Source organism: Larimichthys crocea, chromosome XVIII, assembly GCF_000972845.2.
Source record: "Larimichthys crocea isolate SSNF chromosome XVIII, L_crocea_2.0, whole genome shotgun sequence".
NCBI classification, from domain to species: Eukaryota; Metazoa; Chordata; class Actinopteri; family Sciaenidae; genus Larimichthys; species Larimichthys crocea.
Window position 1 is genome coordinate 18,747,839 of NC_040028.1, and position 21,399 is coordinate 18,769,237.

General features: G+C 41.5%; 2 protein-coding genes across 5 annotated transcripts; both read right to left on the bottom strand.

Moving 5' to 3' along the window:
• Positions 1 to 227: 227 nt before the first annotated feature.
• asmtl (acetylserotonin O-methyltransferase-like) lies at positions 228 to 14,326 on the bottom strand. 4 transcript variants are annotated; one of them, XM_027291051.1, is made up of 16 exons: positions 14,234 to 14,326; positions 13,208 to 13,328; positions 11,747 to 11,878; positions 11,608 to 11,655; positions 11,456 to 11,520; positions 11,311 to 11,375; positions 11,099 to 11,207; positions 10,416 to 10,752; positions 10,103 to 10,342; positions 9,452 to 9,614; positions 9,170 to 9,369; positions 8,956 to 9,088; positions 8,732 to 8,872; positions 8,514 to 8,636; positions 7,844 to 8,075; positions 7,520 to 7,659 (listed from the first exon to the last, which is right to left on the bottom strand). In XM_027291051.1, the coding sequence occupies exons 2-15, from the start codon at positions 13,298 to 13,300 to the stop codon at positions 7,870 to 7,872; spliced, it is 2,055 nt and encodes a 684-aa protein (XP_027146852.1). In that variant the 5' UTR covers positions 13,301 to 13,328; positions 14,234 to 14,326; the 3' UTR covers positions 7,520 to 7,659; positions 7,844 to 7,869. The 4 variants fall into 4 exon arrangements, with proteins under 4 accessions (XP_027146855.1, XP_027146854.1, XP_027146852.1 ...); XM_027291052.1 differs by lacking the exon at positions 14,234 to 14,326 and adding an exon at positions 14,136 to 14,156; XM_027291054.1 differs by lacking the exons at positions 7,520 to 7,659; positions 7,844 to 8,075 and adding an exon at positions 228 to 1,611.
• Positions 14,327 to 16,978: 2,652 nt separating this feature from the next.
• p2ry8 (P2Y receptor family member 8) lies at positions 16,979 to 20,516 on the bottom strand. Its single transcript, XM_010740127.3, has 3 exons — positions 20,346 to 20,516; positions 19,075 to 19,394; positions 16,979 to 18,103 (listed from the first exon to the last, which is right to left on the bottom strand). Exons 2-3 carry the CDS (start codon positions 19,365 to 19,367, stop codon positions 17,323 to 17,325), a joined length of 1,074 nt encoding a protein of 357 aa, XP_010738429.1. The 5' UTR covers positions 19,368 to 19,394; positions 20,346 to 20,516; the 3' UTR covers positions 16,979 to 17,322.
• Between the last annotated feature and the right edge of the window lie 883 nt (positions 20,517 to 21,399).

Below are 21,399 nucleotides of genomic sequence, written 5' to 3' on the forward strand. Positions count from 1 at the left end.
AGTTTATGGGAAATGTGGTGCTGATTTAATAGTGCATCTGGCATGAAACAGAGGCGGGCAGTCGTATAGAGCGTACAGTAGTTTAATTTGTTAATGGTTATTATGCCAAACAATGTATTTTAAAATGATATATTGATGTGTAAAAATCCCTTTTAAGCAGGACAGAGCCCGGGGTTCACGTCTCACGCTGTTTAACACCTTCATGACGTGTTTCCTTTTAAACATGGATACATGCACAGGCGCACAAACACAGCTGTATGAAACACCTCAGCATTTACATTAAGGCTGTCGAAACTTCAGGTAGATGCTCAGTGAGACAGAGTTTGTAACATCTCAGCAGCTTATTAGTCGAGATTCAGCGTCCACTTTCCGATCGTGGTCATGGTTTGATCAGGTTTAGGCAAACGGAAACTTCTTAGTTATGGCGTGTTCATAAATTGTCAAATAAACTCTGCGGATAATCTGTTAAACGTCTACAGGCGAAGTGTAAGAGCTTGAAATGTTACAAATACACTATAAACCCTCTCGGACGTTTCAAATAAAGTGTGACCCAATATTCTTTACTCCGACACATTTATAGGTCACTGTATCCTGTTCTACACATCTGCTGCCAACTCGCCAATACAGGCGCGGGAATTATAGAGTAATAATGCAATAATAAAAGCAGGAGGGGATCTCTTTAAAGTCAGATCACTGCCTTATTATTCACAGACTCGAATAGACCTCTTAAATATGGGCTAATCCAGGTATAATCAGTGCATAAGGGCTGAATTACATCCATTCTTCTGTTTGATGACTACTCTTAACAGCTAGATATTAGATGTGTGTGAATTTACAGACATCTTACTAACCTGGTTACGTATCCTTGCATAATAATGACCGGACCATCAACAACAATGGAAACAGCAATTGCAAAGTGATTCTGAAGTGCCGAAGAGACTGGCTGACTTCTATCCGGGCTTTACTGGTGGAAAGGTTGGACTTTGTGTAGCTGTCGGAGAGGCCTGACTGGAATAATGAGTGCCTAACGTCTGGGAGGCAAGCTGAGGGTAGCTGATTCAAGAAACTGGTCATGTTTAGGATATTGCCATGATTGAAACCAGACGGCACTGAGAAAACACACACTTTTCATTTTTCATTACGGTGAAAGTCCTTTAGATATAATGCCCCACTCTTTTGAAGACTGCCTGCAATGAATTTTTCAATGGAATATATAAGAATAAACTCACGGCTGCAGTTTTTGTAAGAAACCTGGCAACTTATCTACGGCTCCATCAACAAGGCCCGATGAAAAAACGGCCAATGAATCAGGCCAAAGTTTATTCTCCTCGTTCACCGAATCAAAGGCTTGGACGTGCAGAGGAACCTACTAGTGGAACTTGTCTAGAATAAACCCCCCACCCTCCTCGTGTAATGTGTATGCTTACACATAACGGCCGCAGTCCCCCAGGCCAGGAAGATGGTTTGGCAGGGGATCACGAGGAGCAGGTCAACACGAGGAGCTGAGGGAAGGCAAGGCAGGCGGGAAGAGTCAAAAGAAACCCGGAGAAGTCTTTGAATCCAGTGGAATTCCTCTCCTCCTCCGCGGCTCCTCTGGGAGGCGTCAGGAGCCTGTGGAGAGAGCGAGGTAAGACGGGGACTGTCAGGAACAAAGCTCCAAATTCACATGATATGTTTAGCTAAAAGGGTGAAAGAGAAATGAATCAAAGCTTGGCGGGATCAAAGAAACGCAACAATAAAGTCAAGGCGGTTGCCATGGGACCAGCAGGAGATGCATATCATTTATAAGTTGTTCTCCGGCTCTGTCAGATGTGGAGGGAATTGATTGTTATTGTTTGGAGGATGAACTGCTGCTGGAGGGGGTTAAGAGCAAGGGTTATCATCGCACAGTCAGAGGAATATATCTCCTCACTTGTTTTAAACAGCAGCTGCCTGTGATCTGTGTCAGAGGCCACTGCAGAAGCACCTTCAACTCATGATAACAGACAACAAGACAGACACAAAGACGCGTTTGTCAACCCCATAAATATCTTATCGGCACAAGCCATTGATAGGCTAAACATTTGTTTTGCATCTTACGCCGTCGGAGGTTATGATTATTGTTACTGTTTGAAATGTGAAATCAAATAGACTTAAGCTGTTAACCGGAGACTTTCATTTCCATTCATGCAGCGTCTTTATCAAACACACAACTGTGGCGAGGAACATGCTTATGTTTATTTCAGGTTTGAGTTCTTTGAAGGGTTAGTTACCTAAATTACAATAAGCAGAATTTCTCACTCAGCTCCAGCCGTGCAGATCATTTCGGTTTCATGCACCAAGTTTTTGAAAGATTAACCTCCAACACAATGGAGGTGAATTCAGTTTAGTGTTTTTAAGTATTAAAATATGACGTGATCCATCTCACGACCAAAAGAAAAACATATATTAGACTCAAGAGCAACATGTTTTTCCAGAGACTGTGTTAATAATATTTCTAAAATCTTATAAAAATCTGTAAAATTGACATTTTGTTGATTATCCAGATATCTTTAAAACCAGGGCAAAGAGAATAATAAAAAATAAAAGTGACTAACACTAAGGATAAGAACTATGAAAAAGACTATGAAAAGAACAAAATTATTAAAAGTTATATGTGATTGAAAGAAGATCTGATATTGAGTTGAACTTCTAAGAAAAGTCACATTTTGATTTACTGATCCTTAAAAAAATGAAATCTATGAAGCAGTAGGTTCAAATCTGACTTATTTTCTGTTTATATCATCGGAAATTGTGACTTATTATCTCACAATACTGTAATTATTTTAATTACCTTCCATACAAAATGATATTACAGCACGAGGAACAAATAATTCCTCTGTTTTGAAATCTTCCACTTGTGTCTTAATTACTGAGAATTAATGGATTTTCCATGCGTGCACATACCTCCAGAAAAACAGCCAATTTGATTGACATGACAGTCAGCATGTCATTAAATTTCTTTTTTTTTTGGGGATATGCAGGTTAGTGTGTGCGTGTGCATTCCTGCTTGTGTGTGTGTGTGTGTGTGTGAGCTCTGGTACAGAGATGAGACCCGTCTGTCTGCTGCTCTCTCAGATTGCACCCATGAGAGATCCCAAAAATAACAACAAAGAGCCCTCAGTGGGTCGGATGAAAGCCCTGTCACCAACCATTTCAGCACAGAGAGTCTCCTCCCCTACTGTATCTCTGAGTGACACCTCACACATCACATGGAGACAGGAAGAGCGGGAGACGGCCTCTCAGTATTTGACCGCAACAAATATTTCCATATGTTAATGAGACTTTTAGTGAGGGGCCAAACGGGTTCTAATTGCGAGCTGAGCGGCGGTGCGTTCGTTATTTTACGGCTGGTGTTCACAGATTGCTGGATTTGGTCAAAAGGAGTAAAAGTTGGGAGCAATCAGATAACACAAAGCAGACATTTATGTTTTATTAGTTTCTTTAAAGGAATAGTTCAACATTTTAAGAAACATTTCTTGCAAAAAAAGTTAGATGATAAGAGCTTTAGAGGTGCTGACTGTTATTTCTATATGTAATCAAATGTTTAGGATAATAAATAGGAACATGGCACTACTTTTTGTTAATAAGTGTTAGTATACCAGAGTTACAGGTTAAGTTAATACAACTGAACAGTATGTATTAAAGTATCTTGTGATTCAAGTCATCATTTGAAACAAGAAGAAACAGACTAACCTGAGATGGAGCCAGGCTGCCCCTGCTTCTAAACTTTATGCTAAGCTAAGCTCATAACCTCCGGCTTCACGCCTGCAAACAAACATATTTCCCAAAATGTGGAACCTTTCCCTTTAAATCAGATCGAATCAAACAAATGAAGGAATATTTCAATCAAACGAGGCACCGCAAACAAGCGCGGACATAAATCCATTTAAAATCACTGCTATAATATTACAGAACAATGACTTTAATTCTGTGTTTTCAAACGCAAACATGAATCCTCCCCTTCACTCGTTTGCACCAGCAGTTTGAATCGGCGGTGAAAATCCCTCCATGTTCCAGCACTGATGTGAGGCCAAAAAAAAAACAAAAAAAAACACAAACTACAAACAGCAAGAGAAGGACTCCATTGTTATTTCTAACTGGTAGAAGCCCCGAGGTTATTTTTCCTCTGCCTTGAAACAAATCAATGAAGCACAACTCACTTTGAACAACTGCAACATTTGCTGAAATCAGATGTGGGTTTGAGGAGCCAGCCATCATCATCGCGCTTATTCTGTTTGTTGACAGAGGAGGCCTTTGATAAACAAGCCTGTTCTTTGAAACAGGTGCCCGAGCATGAGTTCAGTTTGAGAGGCAGCTCGGGAAAAAGAAAAAAAAAGAAGCTGACTGATTGCAGAGTGTTTGTTATTCTGCGTGCAAAGCGTTCGCATTGTGTGTATCCTTCCCCAAAGTCACAGAGATGCTTTGGGTATAAACAGTGATGCTTATTTATTTCACAACTAAGGTAACACAAAAGTCTGACATGGATATTTGCACATTTTCAAATGTCCGAGTCGTGGAACGCTCCGTCCTCTCCTGTCACTTTTGACACCAGTGTCAACAAACAATAGAACTTGGATCAAATCAGCATCTGGATGGAGGTTTTCTTTAGCCAATGTTGCCCCCGTGTGGTTACACTAGACTAGAAATGGCATGCAACTTCACTCAAGTGCAAGTTTACGTTTCAAAGTGATCCACGTTCTAAATCTTTACACTCATTGTTATTTAACCGGCTTCGATTATGTCATTCCCCGTTAAACGCACGGTCTGCCCCCTCTGCTGAAGCCACGTTGTGTTTCTATACTGTCTGAACACAACGCTCAGTCCGCCCCGGTTCACAAACCCAGCTTATCCTCACTATCAACATGTGGAAGTGTTTTTGAATCGCTATCTACGAGCAGCAAATGGTCTTAAATCAGTCATTTTAATATCAAAGCACTTAACACTAGAATGATGATTACTTGCAGGTGGATATCCATGCTGCTTGTCAAGACTGCATTTGAAGAAAATGACTGAGCTCTTATCCGACACGTACAGTACAGCCAGTGTTCAATAGGCAAGATCACATTACAGAAGATTACTTTGGAGTTTCAGCAATTTTCCCAAATTACACTGGCCTTTGGTCTCTGGTAAACCTGATTGACTTGAATGGTTTTCATTAGACGAGCCGAGGCTTGTTGCCGTCGATGCTCGTACACAAAAAAAAAGTCAAGGCGTTCGAGGGTGAGCGGGTGCAGATGGGACACTGGAACTGAACGGATATGCAAATCCTTTCATGGAAATGCTTCATCATGTTTTAAGGGAACACAGACTCTGCTGTTTGATTTGTGACGCTCATGTGTGTGTGTGTGTGTTTCACAAGCCTGCCCTTCTCCTCCTGCTGCTGCTGCAACAATTCGAAGATAGCTGTCTTTAAAACAAACAAAAAAAAAACCTGATCACTATTGTATGAAAGATTTGGATTTATTGAATCGATACAGGCTTTCACGATCTATGTTGCAGGAAAGGTTTTCTGATGTGCGTGTTCACAATAAAACAGACCCTGTGTGATTTACACTCTGTGTCATATTTGAACTTTCAGTCCACCCTCCCCTTGTCTCTCCTCGTCGAAAGAACAAAAATCTGAGTAATGGAAATCAGTTAGATGTCACAGAGAGCCTGAGCCCGGACTGACAAGAAAATGGCCCTGAATAACATGACCACCCTCATTACCCTTCTAGGAAAATACTTAGAGATGGGATCCAAAATGAAGAGAAATCCGGATACGCTTTCAGTGTCACAAAGAATAAGAGCTATTTATCCTGGCCAGATATATTCCAACATTCCTATCAGCTGTTTTGGCTGAGCTGAAATCCCAGAGGTGTAAAGAATGGAAGGGTGGCGTCAGATTATCCCACTCAACCATGCAGATAGAGCGCAAATTAATTTCCAAACTCGGTAACATAAATCTTCGTCTTGAGAGCTCGCACTCTACGTAATGTTCATGTGATATCTACAGTGCACACCTAAACCACCACTGGAAATAATTAAGACAGCAGTTTAACAAAACAGGGGAAGTCTTGTGTGTCTGGAGGGGGGTTTCTGCAGGTTTGTGATGCCATCTTGAGGAGATTCACTGACACAGCAAGGAGGGAAAGCACCGTGCAGCTCTTTCAACTTGCAAACTAAACATTTCAGAGTATCAGATCTCACTGAGGAGGTGAGCTGCGTCTACTGCGAGTACAACAATGACACGCATTTTCTCCCCCACTGCGGTTTTGGTTAACGTCAGGGGATAAGTGCTCAGGGTTTGATCATTCTTTGCAATTATGGTCAGACAGACCACATAGGGTAATAATACACGATGTGCTTTGATGGATTTGTACATCGGTTAGGAAGCTTAAATAACACGTGTTGGGTTTTGTGAGGGCAACTTAGAAAATGTCCTGAATCCGAGAGCAGGACTAAAGCTCCACCCATGCTGCAGTGTGTTTGACTGAAGAAGGCTCAGCCACCCCTCATCACTGGCAGTCTCCCTCCAGCCTCCTATAAAGTTGAAGTAAATGTGAAGTCATGTCCGCTGGGGAGTCTGCTGTACAAAAATGACATCTGTAACGCTGCATAGATTTTATTATTTCTCCTTTAATCACCGTCCTCGCCACGTTGCATCCGCATTGCATCATCGCGACATGGCACTTCAGAGTGTTTTAAAGAGAGGAAGGATGCACTGTCCAGCTCCGGACGTCACCCAGCTGACTGAGGTGTGAGTGTTTCTTTTTTGGAATGAGAATGCTCCCCACCGAGCAATCACAGAAAGATTTATTTTACTCATAACAAATAAGATATGATAAGCTGAAGCGCAGTTACGGTGGAACTGCACCACAGCCGGATGCTGCTGATGCTGCTGATGTTGCTGATTGAAACACTCACACGCAGGCTTCTCTTATCACATCGCACTACGCAGCACTGTTACTCATCAGTTCAGTTATTGTTATGGTTTGTTGTCACGGTAAACTGCATAATAATAAAAGCTATAATAATAATTTAACCACACCACAGTACATAAAACTGCTACACCTTTAGCAGACATGGTCCAGTGTGAAGGATTGCAAAGGATTGATTTGTCCACTGTGGAAATATGAAACATGACAGACTCCATGGAAGAGGACCCACTCCTTCTCTAACTATAAAAGGACTTATTCAAAGGAAAGAAATCACAATTTTTGGTGACCAATAGAATATATATTATATTCCATTCCTGCCATATTCTGCAACTAGATCCCCTAAAGTTTACAAACTGGACCTTTAATGAATCACAATTTTTTGATTATTACAGTAGAATTACTTCTATTTCTTCCACGGCCAATCAAAATGCCAAAAAACTGAACACAGACCATCCGTCATAATCAAAAATAAATTAGGATTAGGATTAGGATCTGTGTGCACGATTCATATGCTATAGTTTAATGCCAATAAATGCATCAAGGAAGTTCGTAGTGTGAACCACACGCGTGTTCCCAAATCCGTGTTTGCTCAGCAGGTCCGCGTACTGGCTCTCTGTCCTCTCTGTGCCCTCAGTCTGTGCAAGCATGTTCAGAGACTGCAGAGCAGAGTAAGGTGTCCGTCCGTCCAACATGGTCTCTGCTATGAGCACCGCACATCCTGAGACCCAACGGAAGAGATTAAGATGTTAGTGTATAGAAGATATAAAATATCCAATGACACATGTACAAAAAACTATTTTTTCCACTTCAATTATTTAAAGACAAAAGACGCTTGGTCATAAAAACCTGACCTCGTTTTGGAAAAGGCTATCTACAGTGTATAGTACATCAGATATAGAGACCTTCTACACATCGAGGATGTTGTCAGTCACGCTTTGATGCAGAGCATAGCATCCAGGAGGTTGTCTGTGTGTCTGATATGTGCCGTTATGAAACCGTGGCTCTCCAAAAGCAGGCTGTACTCTGAGGCGCTCCTCTGCTTCCCGTCGCTCATGCTGAGGGCCTGGAGCAGCCCACGACTCGGGCCCCCTCTGTCTTCGTCCAGGAAGATCTCGCTTAGCAGGAGTCCACAGCCTAGCACAACAGTGTCAGTGCATGATCCGTATGCATGCTTCAGAGACGTTTAGCGGCGGTTTTGTAGTTCCTTATCACCTTGCTTTTCTTTGCTTAAGGCAAAGATTAAAAAATCGAGAAGAACAAGGGAGGAAACAAAACCAGCATCTACGCTGTCTTTTAAGGCTTGGCTTTGAAGTTCTTGCAGAGTTTTGTTCTGAATGCCACAATGGTGCAACCATTTTTTTATCTTTTACATCAGATGAACAATAACGTTACAGCAGCGCAGTTCTCGACCAAGTCCCACTGAGTCTGCGGATTCTCACTGATGCTAAATTAAATCAGCCGCAGATTTTATCCAAACGTGGAAACTAATCAGTGAGACAAGTCGCTACGCGAAATGAAAAAATGCAGACATCAGTTGATGAAAACAGCTGAAACAGCTGTGAGAATTTTTACCTGGTGTGCACGCATCCGCGACTTTACTCAGCAGAACATGCACCTTCTCATCGGGCCAGTCGTGGAGAATTCTCGCCAGGATGTACAAGTCCGCTTTGGGCAAGTCATCTTTAAAGAAGTCTCCTGTTCATACAGAGAAGACAAAGCCGTGAGTTATGATCACAAGACCCACAGAATAAATTAATTAGTCGACTTGTTTGTCAGATACACAAACGAACCTGCTACAAACGACACCCTGTTGTCTGTGCGCAGAGGATGGAAGTGTTCGCTCATCTCGACAACAGCCGGCAAGTCGAACACTGTCACAGACAACCCAGGATAGGATTTTGTGAACTCGTAGGCCATGGCACCGGTGCATCCTATAAAAAAACAAAACAAAAGAAAAAGATGATGGTTTATTACAGAAGAACACAAATCTTAAGATTTGAAGTTCTCTCCTCACCTCCGAGGTCACACGCAGTTTTAAAGCTGGAGAGGTCAAAGGCCGTCGCGACAGCTGTTCCTGTGACTTTAGCGATGCTGTGCATGGCGTTCATGAATCTCAGTTTGACGTCTAGACTGTTGTAGAAGGTGTCCTTTAAACACAAACAGATGACGTCGATGAGCAAAAAGGAAATAACAGCTCTAAAATATACTTATCTGAGGCCGATAATCACCTGAAACACGTCCTTTGATTTCTTGCCGAAAGCCTTCTCGTGCTGGTTGCTTCCCTCCCGCACGGCGTCCTCGAGGTGGGAGAAAAGAGGCCACACTGTTTTGTCACAGTGCTGAATGTAGCCCTGCAGCGAAAACGGAGCGTCCGACAGCAGAAAACGCGACGCCAGACCCGCGTTCTCGTACACCGGCTTCTGGCATTCTGAGAAAATTAAAATGTGAGTTTAATTCCAAGTATACCTCTTTATGGTGTGACAGATCGACACAGATGAGCGCTGACTAACTCCTCTCTTTGCTCTTCAGCAGTCCCAGAGACACGCAGGCTTCCAGCAGGCATTCGGTCCCCTTCACAGAGGCTTTGATCTCCTCAGCCACCTGCGCTGCGTTCAGCCCCGGTCTGCTTTGCAGCAGGTCAAACACACACATCTTGGATGCCGTAAATAGCGCCTGGAACATGAAATGGTGATATGTGATTTCAGACTGCAGTCTGCTGCGTGCAAGTACATTACAGAACAGAACAGAAAACTATTTTTAACATCAACATTTTGCGACATATGCTTATTTACTTTCTTGCTTTGAGAGTAAGACGAGCAGATCAACACCATCCTGCTCGTTAAAGCATGAATCAAGCCCTCTAAAGCTCACTAATTAAAACGTTGTTGTTTGTTTACTCTGCATCCAGGAGTCTTGTGGTCACCGTGAGGTTGTCAGGAAACCAGATAAGTTTCCAAGAAGCTACTGCACCGTGTACAAAATCGTCTTGCACATACTATGTGAAACCACAACGTGTTCACACTTTGGTTTTTGAGCTTTAGAAATGCTCGTAGAGAATAATAATTATTTATTTATTTATTGAGCTGTTTTCCTGTGCAAACTCTCAGCACAAAAGCCACAAATGATTATCACAGCACATACTCAGTTTTAACTCCAGCTACCTTTGAGGCTTTGAATCCGTCCATCAGTTCAGTGATTCGCTGCAGGTCCTCTTTTCTGGGCTCACCGCCCTTGTGTTCTGTCACATTGAGCTCCATCGCCGGCCCTCTGCTGGTCATCAGTAACGCTGCGTTCTTAGAGTCTATGACCTCAGCCTGTCTGTCGTCCGTATGTTTAGACAGGCTGTTGACCAGCGTCCAAGAACTTTCACCCACTTTACTTTCACCGCCGTTCTTTTTCACCTACGGGGGCAGACTGTTAGTTATAAATAACGACAAAAGTGTAATTGTGCTTGCGGCGTGGGAAGAAGCGAACCTTATGGACGGGACTGGCTGAGGGGCTGCTCTGGGTGTGGTGTGTTTGGCTGGCAGACGGGTTGTGTTTGGCTGAGGAGCCGTTACTGTGGCTGGACTGAGCCGGCGCGTTGGGCGAGGACTGGGTTAGTATCGTTGGTGAGGCGTGCGTGCCGTTGTGGCTCGCGCTGCCAGGTGAAGTTTCCTGTTCTGAGGAAAAAGCGCCATGGTTGTAAATCAGGTCCAGTTGTTTGCAGAAGTGGTTGAGAGGGAAACCCACAACATTGAGGAAGTCTCCATGAACGTATTCGACAAGCATGCCTCCCAGAGCCTGGATACCGTAGCCACCGGCCTTGTCCCTGACACACACACACACAGACGCAAATATTTCACTTTAACAGCAATAATACACACAGATTAATACATAAACAAAAGGCGTTATACTTGTAATGATATAGATTTTACACTCCTGCTGACCCAAGCCACGATTTTATTTCTTGTGGACACAATCCCTGTCAAACAGGACAAGGCAAACACAGCTGGATAAAAAAATACAAATGCATCGAGGCATCAAAGTCCAGAAAGCAACAGGCTCCACATCCACTGAAATGACCTCAGTGCACTCAGATTCAGGGTTAGGTTACTACACCAAGAGGAATCAATAGCTATTATAGTACGGGTGAAAGTTCAAACGCTGACACTCACATGGGTTCACCGCTATTGATGTACTCCCACAGCATGTTCTCTGAGAGATCAGCAAACTTCACCTTTGTTTCTTCGTAGAAGTCAAACAACTGGTAATCCACCTCGTCATCTAGGGAACAGGGAGGTTTAGACTTTAACATTGCGGTAATCGTAATCATCTCGCTGGACTTTTAAGAAATAGAAAATACAAGCATCATTCAGACGTGACTTACTTTCTTTCTCGTGGCAGAGGACGATAGCCACGCCAGTGAAGACACTGTGCGATTTTCCACTCAGGCTGGAAGAGAGCAACAAGGTGAAGGAGTGAAGAAGATAAGACTGTGATTCTGTTTCAGAAACGATGGAAATCACACTGACCTTGACAGCATCCTGTAAGCGTCATGTTTATCTACTGGCTTCTCCAGAATCATGCCGTCCACGGCCTGTGGAAATGAAAAACAATAACCAGAATATTCAAAAAAAAAGAGAGTAAGCAGATAAAATCCTGTCACGCCACGTCCTCCTCTTACCACTATAGTGTCTGCTCCGATTACTATGTCTGGAGTCTTCAGGTGTTTCTAAAGCAAAATGAACACGTGTTATCGATTTTATCATTCAGCGTCATGAATATGAACTGTTTGCTGTCATGCAGAAAGGAGCTTTGCTCACAAAGGGCATCCTCCTGGCCACCTCCAGGGCTTTCTGTTTGGCTGTCTCCACGGCGTACTCGTGAGGCGCTTTGAAAAGGCTCTTGTCGAGAGTTTCTTTGAACCAGGACGGCACCACCTCGAACCGTAAGCCCTGAGACGTAAAGAGGGGGCGGCACCACCTCGAACCGTAAGCCCTGAGACGTAAAGAGGGGGGGAAAAGATATTAATATTTGAATCGTCTTTTTACACAGATGTATAATATACACGTTTACTTTGTACTTGTCAATGCTCTCTCTTACGGACGACATGTCGGACAGCAACAGTGTTTCTAAACGGCCTCCGACACATCTCCTAAACCGCAATTTATTGTTGCTTTTAGATGTAAAATTTGTCATAAAAATCAGGGTCACACAGCTAGTTAGATGTTTTAACTTATACGATGTTTGTTCTTATATTACATATCCTGAGGGCACTTCCCTTTATTGCTGTTTTCCTGAGACTGGCAGGGTAAGGTAAAGTTCAGGTTAAACAGAATGAGGCCTAGGGACAGGTCAGAGAGGTGACATCTAGATTGGGGACATACTGGCTACTCATTAGGGGATATGTTGAAGAAAACTGTTTAAATGCATTATATGCAAATTGACCAACAATTTGCAGGGGTTGAGACAGCCCATCTTCAGGAAAATGTATAAGAACCAACTGTTAACGCTCCTCTTGTACAAGAACAATAAATTCAACTTAAACTTTGATGTTTTGAATCCGATCCTCCTTATTTAAGGGTTTTTCTTTAAAATTCCCGTAACAAAATTAACTAATATTAGCTAATACATCAGCCCTGCTTATTTATCAGTCCGATTATGAATAAAATACTCGTCATCATGTTCATTACTATTGACACAATTATCATCGGATTGACAAATCATTTCATTCAACCCCAAAGTTTCTCAAACTTCCTGTTAGGACTGCACAAGCTTGTCTGATGTACTCAGGGCCCCATGACAATAAAAATCAAACTGGGCCCCTCTGTGCAGCTGCTGTCCCCATCAAAAGCTTTACAGAACTCTAATCAAAGGCTTGCAGCTGTTTTGCGTCTTGTAGTTCAATACTAGTACTAGCACAATATTTACTGCTGGTGATTTGTACATGCATGTAAGTCTGCATACAGTCTGCAGTGCAGTTCACTATTTGATGCCAGAATAAAAGCCACAGTAAAAATGTGCTAAAATCTATTTTTTATTTAACTTTTACTGCCCAAAACACGTAAAAACAAAAAGATAATTCATTTCATTATTATATTTGAAATATATATACTCAATGATGATGGTTGTCCTAACTTTTCCCCCCTATACGGCACCCCTGGATATACCAGTTACATCATAGAAGAATACAGCAGACAGATACAGCTACTATTACAATACATACAGCTTGATGTGTTCCCATTCAGACAAAATTCACAGCCGTCGTCAGACGGGAGACGTACCGCGTTACGGAGAATCTCCAGCCTCCGAGGAGAAGCACTGGCCAGCACGACCAGCTTACCGGCGAGCTTGGAAATGACAGGGTTCAGCACCATGGCGGCCTTCTCGTCCTCTAAACTGCCCCTACGGTTTGTGGACAGAGTTAAACATTACAGATGTGGCCTAGATTGTGTAAAAAAGGACTCAGGAGCAGTAAAAGGAGTCAGATGACCGAGGACAGATCCATACAGTGTGGCCCTGAAACCGTGAATTAATGATTGATTCATTAAGACATAAGACAGGTGATTCGTTAAGGAGAAATGTCAAACATTTTTGGTTCTGGATATACTCTTCTGTGTATTTTGTAATAGGCATATGTTTTTTTTATGCTTTCTTCAGGTTTATGGAATAAAATATGAATCTATAATCAAAGTAAAGTTGCAGCTTGAGGCCAGCGTGCATCATAGATATAATAATATGATGCATAACACACTGTAGTGTAACTTCATGCATAAAAACAGCCTTTTAAATAAAGTTACAGCTTTTGCACATAACCAATATGTGGCTCCTCTGAAGGCAATGGAATAAAATATGAATCTATAATCAAAGTAAAGTTGCAGCTTGAGGCCAGCATGCATCATAGATATAATAATATGATGCATAACACACTGTGGTGTAACTTCATGCATAAAAACAGCCTTTTAAATAAAGTTACAGATTTTGCACATGACCGATATGACGGCAGTTACATAAGTTACATAACAAACATGCTTCTAACCCAATTATGCAACTCGCCACATGCGTATTTCACCACTGCTGCATCTTAAATGTGTTGACTTGTTGTCAGCGATCAGCTGATATGAGTTGTTTTGTGGATTTTTTAGATTTTGCAGTGAAGAAAAAAAGAAAAAGAGCTGCAGTAACTGTAACGAAAACTGGACGAAACGTTACTGTAACGTTCGTTTAGCGACTTCACCGCAAACAAACGAGGTCGCGGCCCGGTGAGCGCACTCATGCTGAGCGTGGTCTGAGTTTAGCGAGGCTCTTACCTGCAGAGATCAGCAGACTGACGCGGTCACTGTCTGCAGCCTGAGACTGCGGGGAGCGCCGCGACGTGACGTGATGACGTTTCATGACGTGTGCACGCACGCTGCACGCTGTAAAACAAAACATAAAACATAAAACATAAAATCAACATCGAGTGGAAAAAAACATTATTACTTATTTTAAATACAAAGAAAATAAACTATGTATTATTGTCGACCCCTATATTTTATTAGGGAATATTTCACATCCATAAATGTAAATTATAAGATTAATCACCATCATTTAAGCTGTTTTTAATTGAAGTTGAATATTATTTTAAGTCTCCTAATTTAATGTCTATCTATAATGAATATTCATGCGGATATTTTCAACCAGTAACACAACAGTTATAACTAGAACTTTATTTATATGTAAGATTACAAGTCTACAAGTTTTATTTTTATTTATTTATTTTTTAATTTCTTTTTTTAAACATGTCTTTATTGGTTTTTGAGTTACAACATCTCGAACATCCCAAACAATTGGCAGCACAGAAAACAATAGCACAGACTTAAAAAATACTGAAAAGGACAAAGACAAACAAACACTAAAATAAATACAGACATGAAAATATAAACAACAAAAATAAATAAATAAAAATAAATGAATAACAAATAAATAAACCTTACTAATCTGTCATCAAGTTACTGTGCACTGAGTGTTAGGTCACAATGTCCATTCCCAACATCAGATTAGATATTTTCCATGTAACTATGCTGCTGCTATGTCACTATTGTACAATGTGAACTAGTATGACTGAATTATTTATTTGTTTGTTTGCTCTTTCAATAAAGTTTGGGGTAAAAAAAACAGAAGACAAGCGGCAGAGGCAGAGGGTATGTGGCACTGTTGGTCAGTATGCATGCACAGTATATGTTTTATTACGTATTATGCAATCCGAATTAAATAAGTCATATATGCACACACCTCCTGATCTCTGCAGGTAAGAGCCTCGCTAAACTCAGACCACGTTCAACATGAGTGCGTTCACCCGGACACGACCTCATTTGTTTGCGGTGAAGTCTCTTTTTCTTTTCTTCTAACTTCACTGCAGAAGCTAAAAAAAATCCTGTAACTTTATTTAAAAGGCTGCTTTTATGCATGAAGTTACACTACAGTGTGTTATGCTTCATATTATTATATCTATGATGCATGCTGGCCTCAAGCTGCAACTTTACTTTGATTATAGATTCATATTTTATTCCATGAACCTGAAGAAAGCATAAAAAAGCATATGCTCATTACAAAATACACAGAACAGTATATATATAGTTTCTGCAGCAGGGCCATAGTCCCGTTAAATGAGAAACAGTTGACACAATCGTGTCACAATCAGCCACGGGCCAGTTGCAATAAAGACGCTTGACTACACAAAACACAATGTGCAATAATCTTTCTTTCTCAGAAGTGCAATAATTTTATACGCAATATATATGTGCAGTGTTCACAGTCATTTATAACTTTATGTCTCTGTTTACAGTCCTGTCTATAGTCCCTTACGTTGTAATTAGTATAGAGTGGTCTTTTTTGTTTGGTAAGTGCATGTCTTGTTTAGTTATTTATTATTTATCTGATCTTTTGCACTGACGCGAGAGCTGTGCCCCAGTTTCATTACTACCGTGCAATGACAATAAAGATTCTCATTCTAATACTGTACAAACAGTGCTGCTCAAATGTTTGTGAACCTCTTGAGCATTTTCCTTAAAAAGTCAATTGTGTAGTCCAGACTAAATTAAAAAGAGTTTTTGGTCAACTTGTGTAGGTAAAAAAAGTCCTGAACCCTGAGCTGCAGTGGGTCAAACCAGCAGACAAATTGGTGTCTAAATCAACCACTGAAATGGACCAATAACATCTGAGATGTTTAGGGACGAAGTTCTGCCTCACTGATTGAAACAGAGACAAAACCAGGTAACTTTAGGTGAACCCATACAGCTCAATCATGCAGAGAGGATGCAAGATCCCAGAGAGGACCTCAGGAAGAGGGCAGTGACGTCACATTTGTCTGGGGAAAGCTATAAAGTCATCGTTCCAACGTGAGGCAGATCAACTACAGATGGAGAGCACGGAAAAAGGCTACAACTCTGCCTGAGTGGATGACCTTCTAAAATATCAGCGAGAGACACAAGAACATTGGTAATGGCAAATATCCTCCAAAGTGAGTGTGAGAGACCGATGAGTCACTACAGAAACCGTTTGGTTGAGGTTAGGTGTTGCAATATCCTCTTAACTGAAGGGGTTGACATACTTTTCCACCCATGAAATCTGAATTTTTTCTTAAATAAAGAACGACAATATAACCATTTATTTTGTTTGAGTCCATTATTTGGAATGTCAGTAGGGTTCACAAACTTTTGAGCAGCACTGTAGATAGATAGATAGATAGATAGATAGATAGATAGATAGATAGATAGATAGATAGATAGATAGATAGATAGATAGATAGATTCCCTACCATAGCAGCTTAGGTTTGTTTATAACCTATAAAAAAAAGCATTTTTAAGCATATCAGTGCTTCACACAACAAATTAGGGGTCATTGCCTGACTACAAATAAAGACTTTTAATTATCCCAAAATACTGTATATTGAGGCTGAACTTGTTAGGGGCCCCCTGGTGGCCTGATATATACTGTATATGCCCTGTATATATATCTAAATACACTGTGATAACATGATGCAGTGTTAGAATGGGCAAAAATCAATTCAGGCAGTGAGGAGCTATATAATACATTTTATTTACAGTTTATTTACACTTGTACATGCTACATATTTGGTCAAAAATAACTCATGATGCTAAACAATGAACGATAAAAATACATTGTTTCTGTGAAGTAACACAAGGTAATGCAAGAATATTGACAGACTTAGAGGCTCAGCTGCTGTCCATGTTGATTTGTCCTGTGATGCACATAAAAAAGAAGTATAACGATTTTTTTTTAACTTTGACCCAACAGAATCCACTGACACACACACACGCACAAACACTGCCAACCTTTCACACACAATCTCTGTCTTTGTCTCACTTCCTTTCTCACATCTCTCTCTCCGTTTCTCTCATTCCGGCTCTTTCAGCTGTGATGTGCTTGGCATCAGAGACACCTTTCTGTGTTCCCTATTTTGACCTTCTAACGTGCAATGTGCCGAGTACAGAGTGCTCTCTTTATACTCCATCTTCGTCGAGTCCACACTGCTCAGGGTGTGCAGATTTACTATCTGCCTCAGCTTTTGTCTGAAATCTTTGGAAGCAAAGTAGTAAATGAAGGGGTCGAGGCAGCTGTTCAGGCAGCTCAAGCAGAGAGACAGTTTGTAGGCCTGGTAGGCAGACTTCTCATAGAAGAGTCTCAAAACAGTGTGAGTCATCAGGAGGATGTTGTTGGGCGCAAAGCAGAAGGTGAAGACCACGAGAACAATGATGGCCAGACGTATCGCTCTCTTTTTCTGGGCCGTCTTGGAATCGCTGGCCAGTTTGCGTATGACAGTGATGTAGCAAAATACTGTGACACAGAAAGGGAAGAGGAAGAGGAGGAACACCATGCTGAAGAGGAAGGCCGCCCAGGCTGCCTGGTTCGGAAGCATGTCTTTCTTCAGCACGTCGAAGCATGTGGTAATCTGAAGTTCAGGAATATAAAAGGTCAGGTCCGTGGTCATCAGCGGGTAGAGGACACTCAGGACCACACCCCACATGAGGAAGCAGCTGATGACAGCCATGGACTTCCTCTTCCTGATCTGTCTGAACAGCATGGGCCTGACGATGCCCAGGTAGCGGTCGATTCCGATGGCCATCATGGTCAGGATGGAGCAGTACATGTTGGTGTAGAAGATGAGCGTCAGGAAACTATTGGTGGAGACATGGAAGAAGAATGTGTAATTACCGGGTAAAGCAAAAATGATCATTAAAGGAAAAGTTCAGCATTTTTAGGAAGTTCTCTTACAATTGTGTGTTCAATATAAAGCCACAACCTTTATGGAATGCCTTCAAGACCACCTAAACCAGAATCAAGTCATGCCCAGACAGTATAGAGCCCATTCAGGTAGCTACTGTTTTCAAATCTCTTTGGATGACGTGCATGGACGTTTGAAGTCAGCAAGAGTTGGCGGTACTGAGAGAAACTGAGAGTGTATATCAAAGCAGCAACATCAACAATACAGGCGGTAAAACTGAACTGATGCATTAGAAACAAATACCAAACTACCGACGCTCATTTAATCAGAGACGTACCCGTTCATATGACACACTTGTCTCTGGCAAAGTGCTAGACTAGGGCAAGCTGTACTTACCAAATATATTTTATTACTCAGATCTATGGTCAAACCACACGTTCTGGTGTACTAACGGCCATAAAGTTGCGCAACAAGAAAGATGTGCTCTAGCTGTGGCTGGCATAGTTGAATTTGAATGAACAGAAATGAGATAAGTTTCATTGGTCTCATTCAAAACAGGAAATTTGACCTCCAACCACAGTGATGATATTAATAAATATTGTTAAATAAGCAAATGCACTGGCAATCTAGTGATATCGGTGTAGTCTAGAGACAAAATCCTCAGTCCTCTTTGTCTGAGACTGAGACAAGATCGTTTAAAAATGTTTCGAGAGTCGAGACCAAAAACCTCAAAATGTGTTCTTTAGACTGCCCACAAGACGACAAGACTGCCCATCTAACCCTCAGCAACAAAGCAAAAAGCATTTTTCCCAACTGGTACTTGTGAAAGTGAGTTTGGCCTTGGTTGAAAACTTTCTCTCAGATTTCTGCGGATCACTTATGAAGATATCCTGCATCAGTACTTCCTACAGTCCTAAAGTATACCTGCACATATTGGGTCCCAGATTCCATTGATATCCTTGAAGTTGGTAGGCGATCTGAAAGGGCAGGGCGGCACCAAGGGCCAAGTCGGTGAGGGTGAGATGAATCATGAAGACGATGGAGGGAGTCTTGGGGGACGTACGGAAGAGGAGGATCCAAATGGAAAAGCCATTTCCTACCAGGTTAATGGCAACGACAATCAGGTAGACGAGAGAGATGGCGATGCTGGTGTTTGTGTTCTGAAACAGGGACAGGGTGGCGTTGTCTAGCCTGGAGCTGCTGGAATTCCCCGTCATGATTGGATGTGGTGAGCCTCTTTTTACCTGCGTGCAAAGGGTTGGACAAGGAGGCTTGTAAATGTCTGTGTAATTATTTTGTCATATTTTCACAAAAAAGAAAGTACACCCCTATCGTTGGCACGACAACACTTCCTCCAGGTGCGCGAACTGATAAAGGTGTGAAACAGCATTCGCCTCTAGACTCTGTTGTTGTTTGAGTGTAAGTAACACATGTGTCTGGGTGGAGCTTCACACAGGAAAAGGACATGCTTGATTTGTGGTGAAGTGTGCCAACTGTCGCTCTTGGGAGCTCGTGTAGAAACGATACGTGAAAAAACTGTTTGGGGAGTAGACTCACAAGTGCCAGAGATTATATTATACATAGCATAAACTGAGAGTATGAGGCTCGAGCAATGATGTAGTAACACTTCAGTAGGCTTACAGACACTTTTTTTCACACGTGGTGCACATATTAGCAGTTAATGTTGTCTGGTGGTGAGGAGGCTGGAGGATTTCACATTTCATTGATTTCAAAATTCAAATGTTGTTTTGCAATCTTTGCAAGAAAAGTACAGCATTTCTCTGAAGAATGACGTGGTGACCCACTATGAGGAAACCCTACACCATATATTGCACCATATTTTGTAAAAATGAAAATTCACAAAGTGCAGAGGTTGGGATAACAATGTGCATGTGTGTGTGTGTGTGTAGAATAAAAACACACATATAATAAACCCATATAAAATAATATAATAATAATATAATATAGAGTTTTTGTTAAATCACTGCAATTGGACCAAGCGTTAAAATTTTAAATGTGCACAAAAATACAAAAAAAAAAAAGTGAAAATGAAGTATTAAGCAACTGCCACATGCCGGACTTTAGCTATATTTCAAATCAATTTAAAAAAATATTTTTTTTTTAAAAATGCAAATGTATTCATCTCAAGGTTAGCACGTCTGTTAAAACTCAACAGAAGTCAAATAAGCACTCACCTATAGACGACCTAGAACAGGCAGACGGGAGCTGACACGAGAGGCAGACAGGCATGTGAGTGTCAGTTGCAGATGGAGGTATAGATATTATAACATTGTTTAAACGCGTTACAGTGCCAGGAAGGCGAGAGAGAGAGGAAATGCACCATGTGACCTCTTTCATCCTACCAGCTGCAGTGACACCCACCTTTTAGATCCAGCCTTAGAAGTGACTCTTGAGACACCCGCATCATGGGGGACACACATTTACTCATCATGATTATCTGTGTGATTGTTTTTATTCCTCGCCATGTGGTCTGAATTATTATATCTACAGTGTCTAAAATAATAGGACTGCAAATGGATCATAGGGAGGCAGAGTGAAGGGTGCGTGTCTGCTCTGAGTTTCTTGAAAGTCTTGACAAAGGGTGATACTTTCACTTTATCACTCACACTGCTGCTGTGATTTAAACAGGAAGAGCGCACAGCAACACTTGTGACGTGTATGTAAATCCAGAACAAAGAAATCCATTTATGTGGGCTGACAAAGGATCTATTACTTAATAGGAACGGTTTGAGGTTTTAGTACACACACTACTCTCTACCACGACTATTCCTTTTAAAATCAGTTTATCAAATCGAGTTATGTCAAGAGACTTTCCATGCGGAGCATGCTCAGGCCACAAAGCCCACGCGTTATTTACAGACACGCAGCGTTGCATACATACATACACAAACATAATCACAAACACACACGTGCTGAATTATGAATGAAGTAAGTAAATAAGTACGAATTAAGTGAAGTGAGAGCACTTTTTTAATCCACGGCTCACAAGACTCAGGGGATGTGTTCTCGTGCTGCTGGCTTCCTGTTGACTACAACAGTTCTGCTTTATCTGTGTGAATGTGTCAGACAGTGTTATAATCAACACGTAAAAAAACCATCAGTAACTTTCACTTTTCTTCCTGTGTAACTGCAATTTGAACTAACATCTGCAGGGGATTAGATGTTGGTTAAAATTAGATTGGATCATCCTCCTTTAGAGTCGCAAATGAAACGATGCTTACACCCACC

What these genes read in the sequence shown, in the direction of transcription:
- p2ry8 (XM_010740127.3), bottom strand. Translation starts at nt 19,367, where the DNA reads ATGACGGGGAATTCCAGCAGCTCCAGGCTAGACAACGCCACCCTGTCC. An exon ending in CTGGGACCCAATATGTGCAG is followed by an intron (nt 18,104 to 19,074) that starts GTATACTTTAGG and finishes CTCCACCAATAG; the next exon opens with TTTCCTGACGCTCATCTTCT.
- asmtl (XM_027291053.1), bottom strand. Translation starts at nt 13,300, where the DNA reads ATGGTGCTGAACCCTGTCATTTCCAAGCTCGCCGGTAAGCTGGTCGTG. An exon ending in ACGGATTCAAAGCCTCAAAG is followed by an intron (nt 9,615 to 10,102) that starts GTAGCTGGAGTT and finishes TTCATGTTCCAG; the next exon opens with GCGCTATTTACGGCATCCAA. An exon ending in CAGGGTGTCGTTTGTAGCAG is followed by an intron (nt 8,637 to 8,731) that starts GTTCGTTTGTGT and finishes CTGTATGAACAG; the next exon opens with GAGACTTCTTTAAAGATGAC.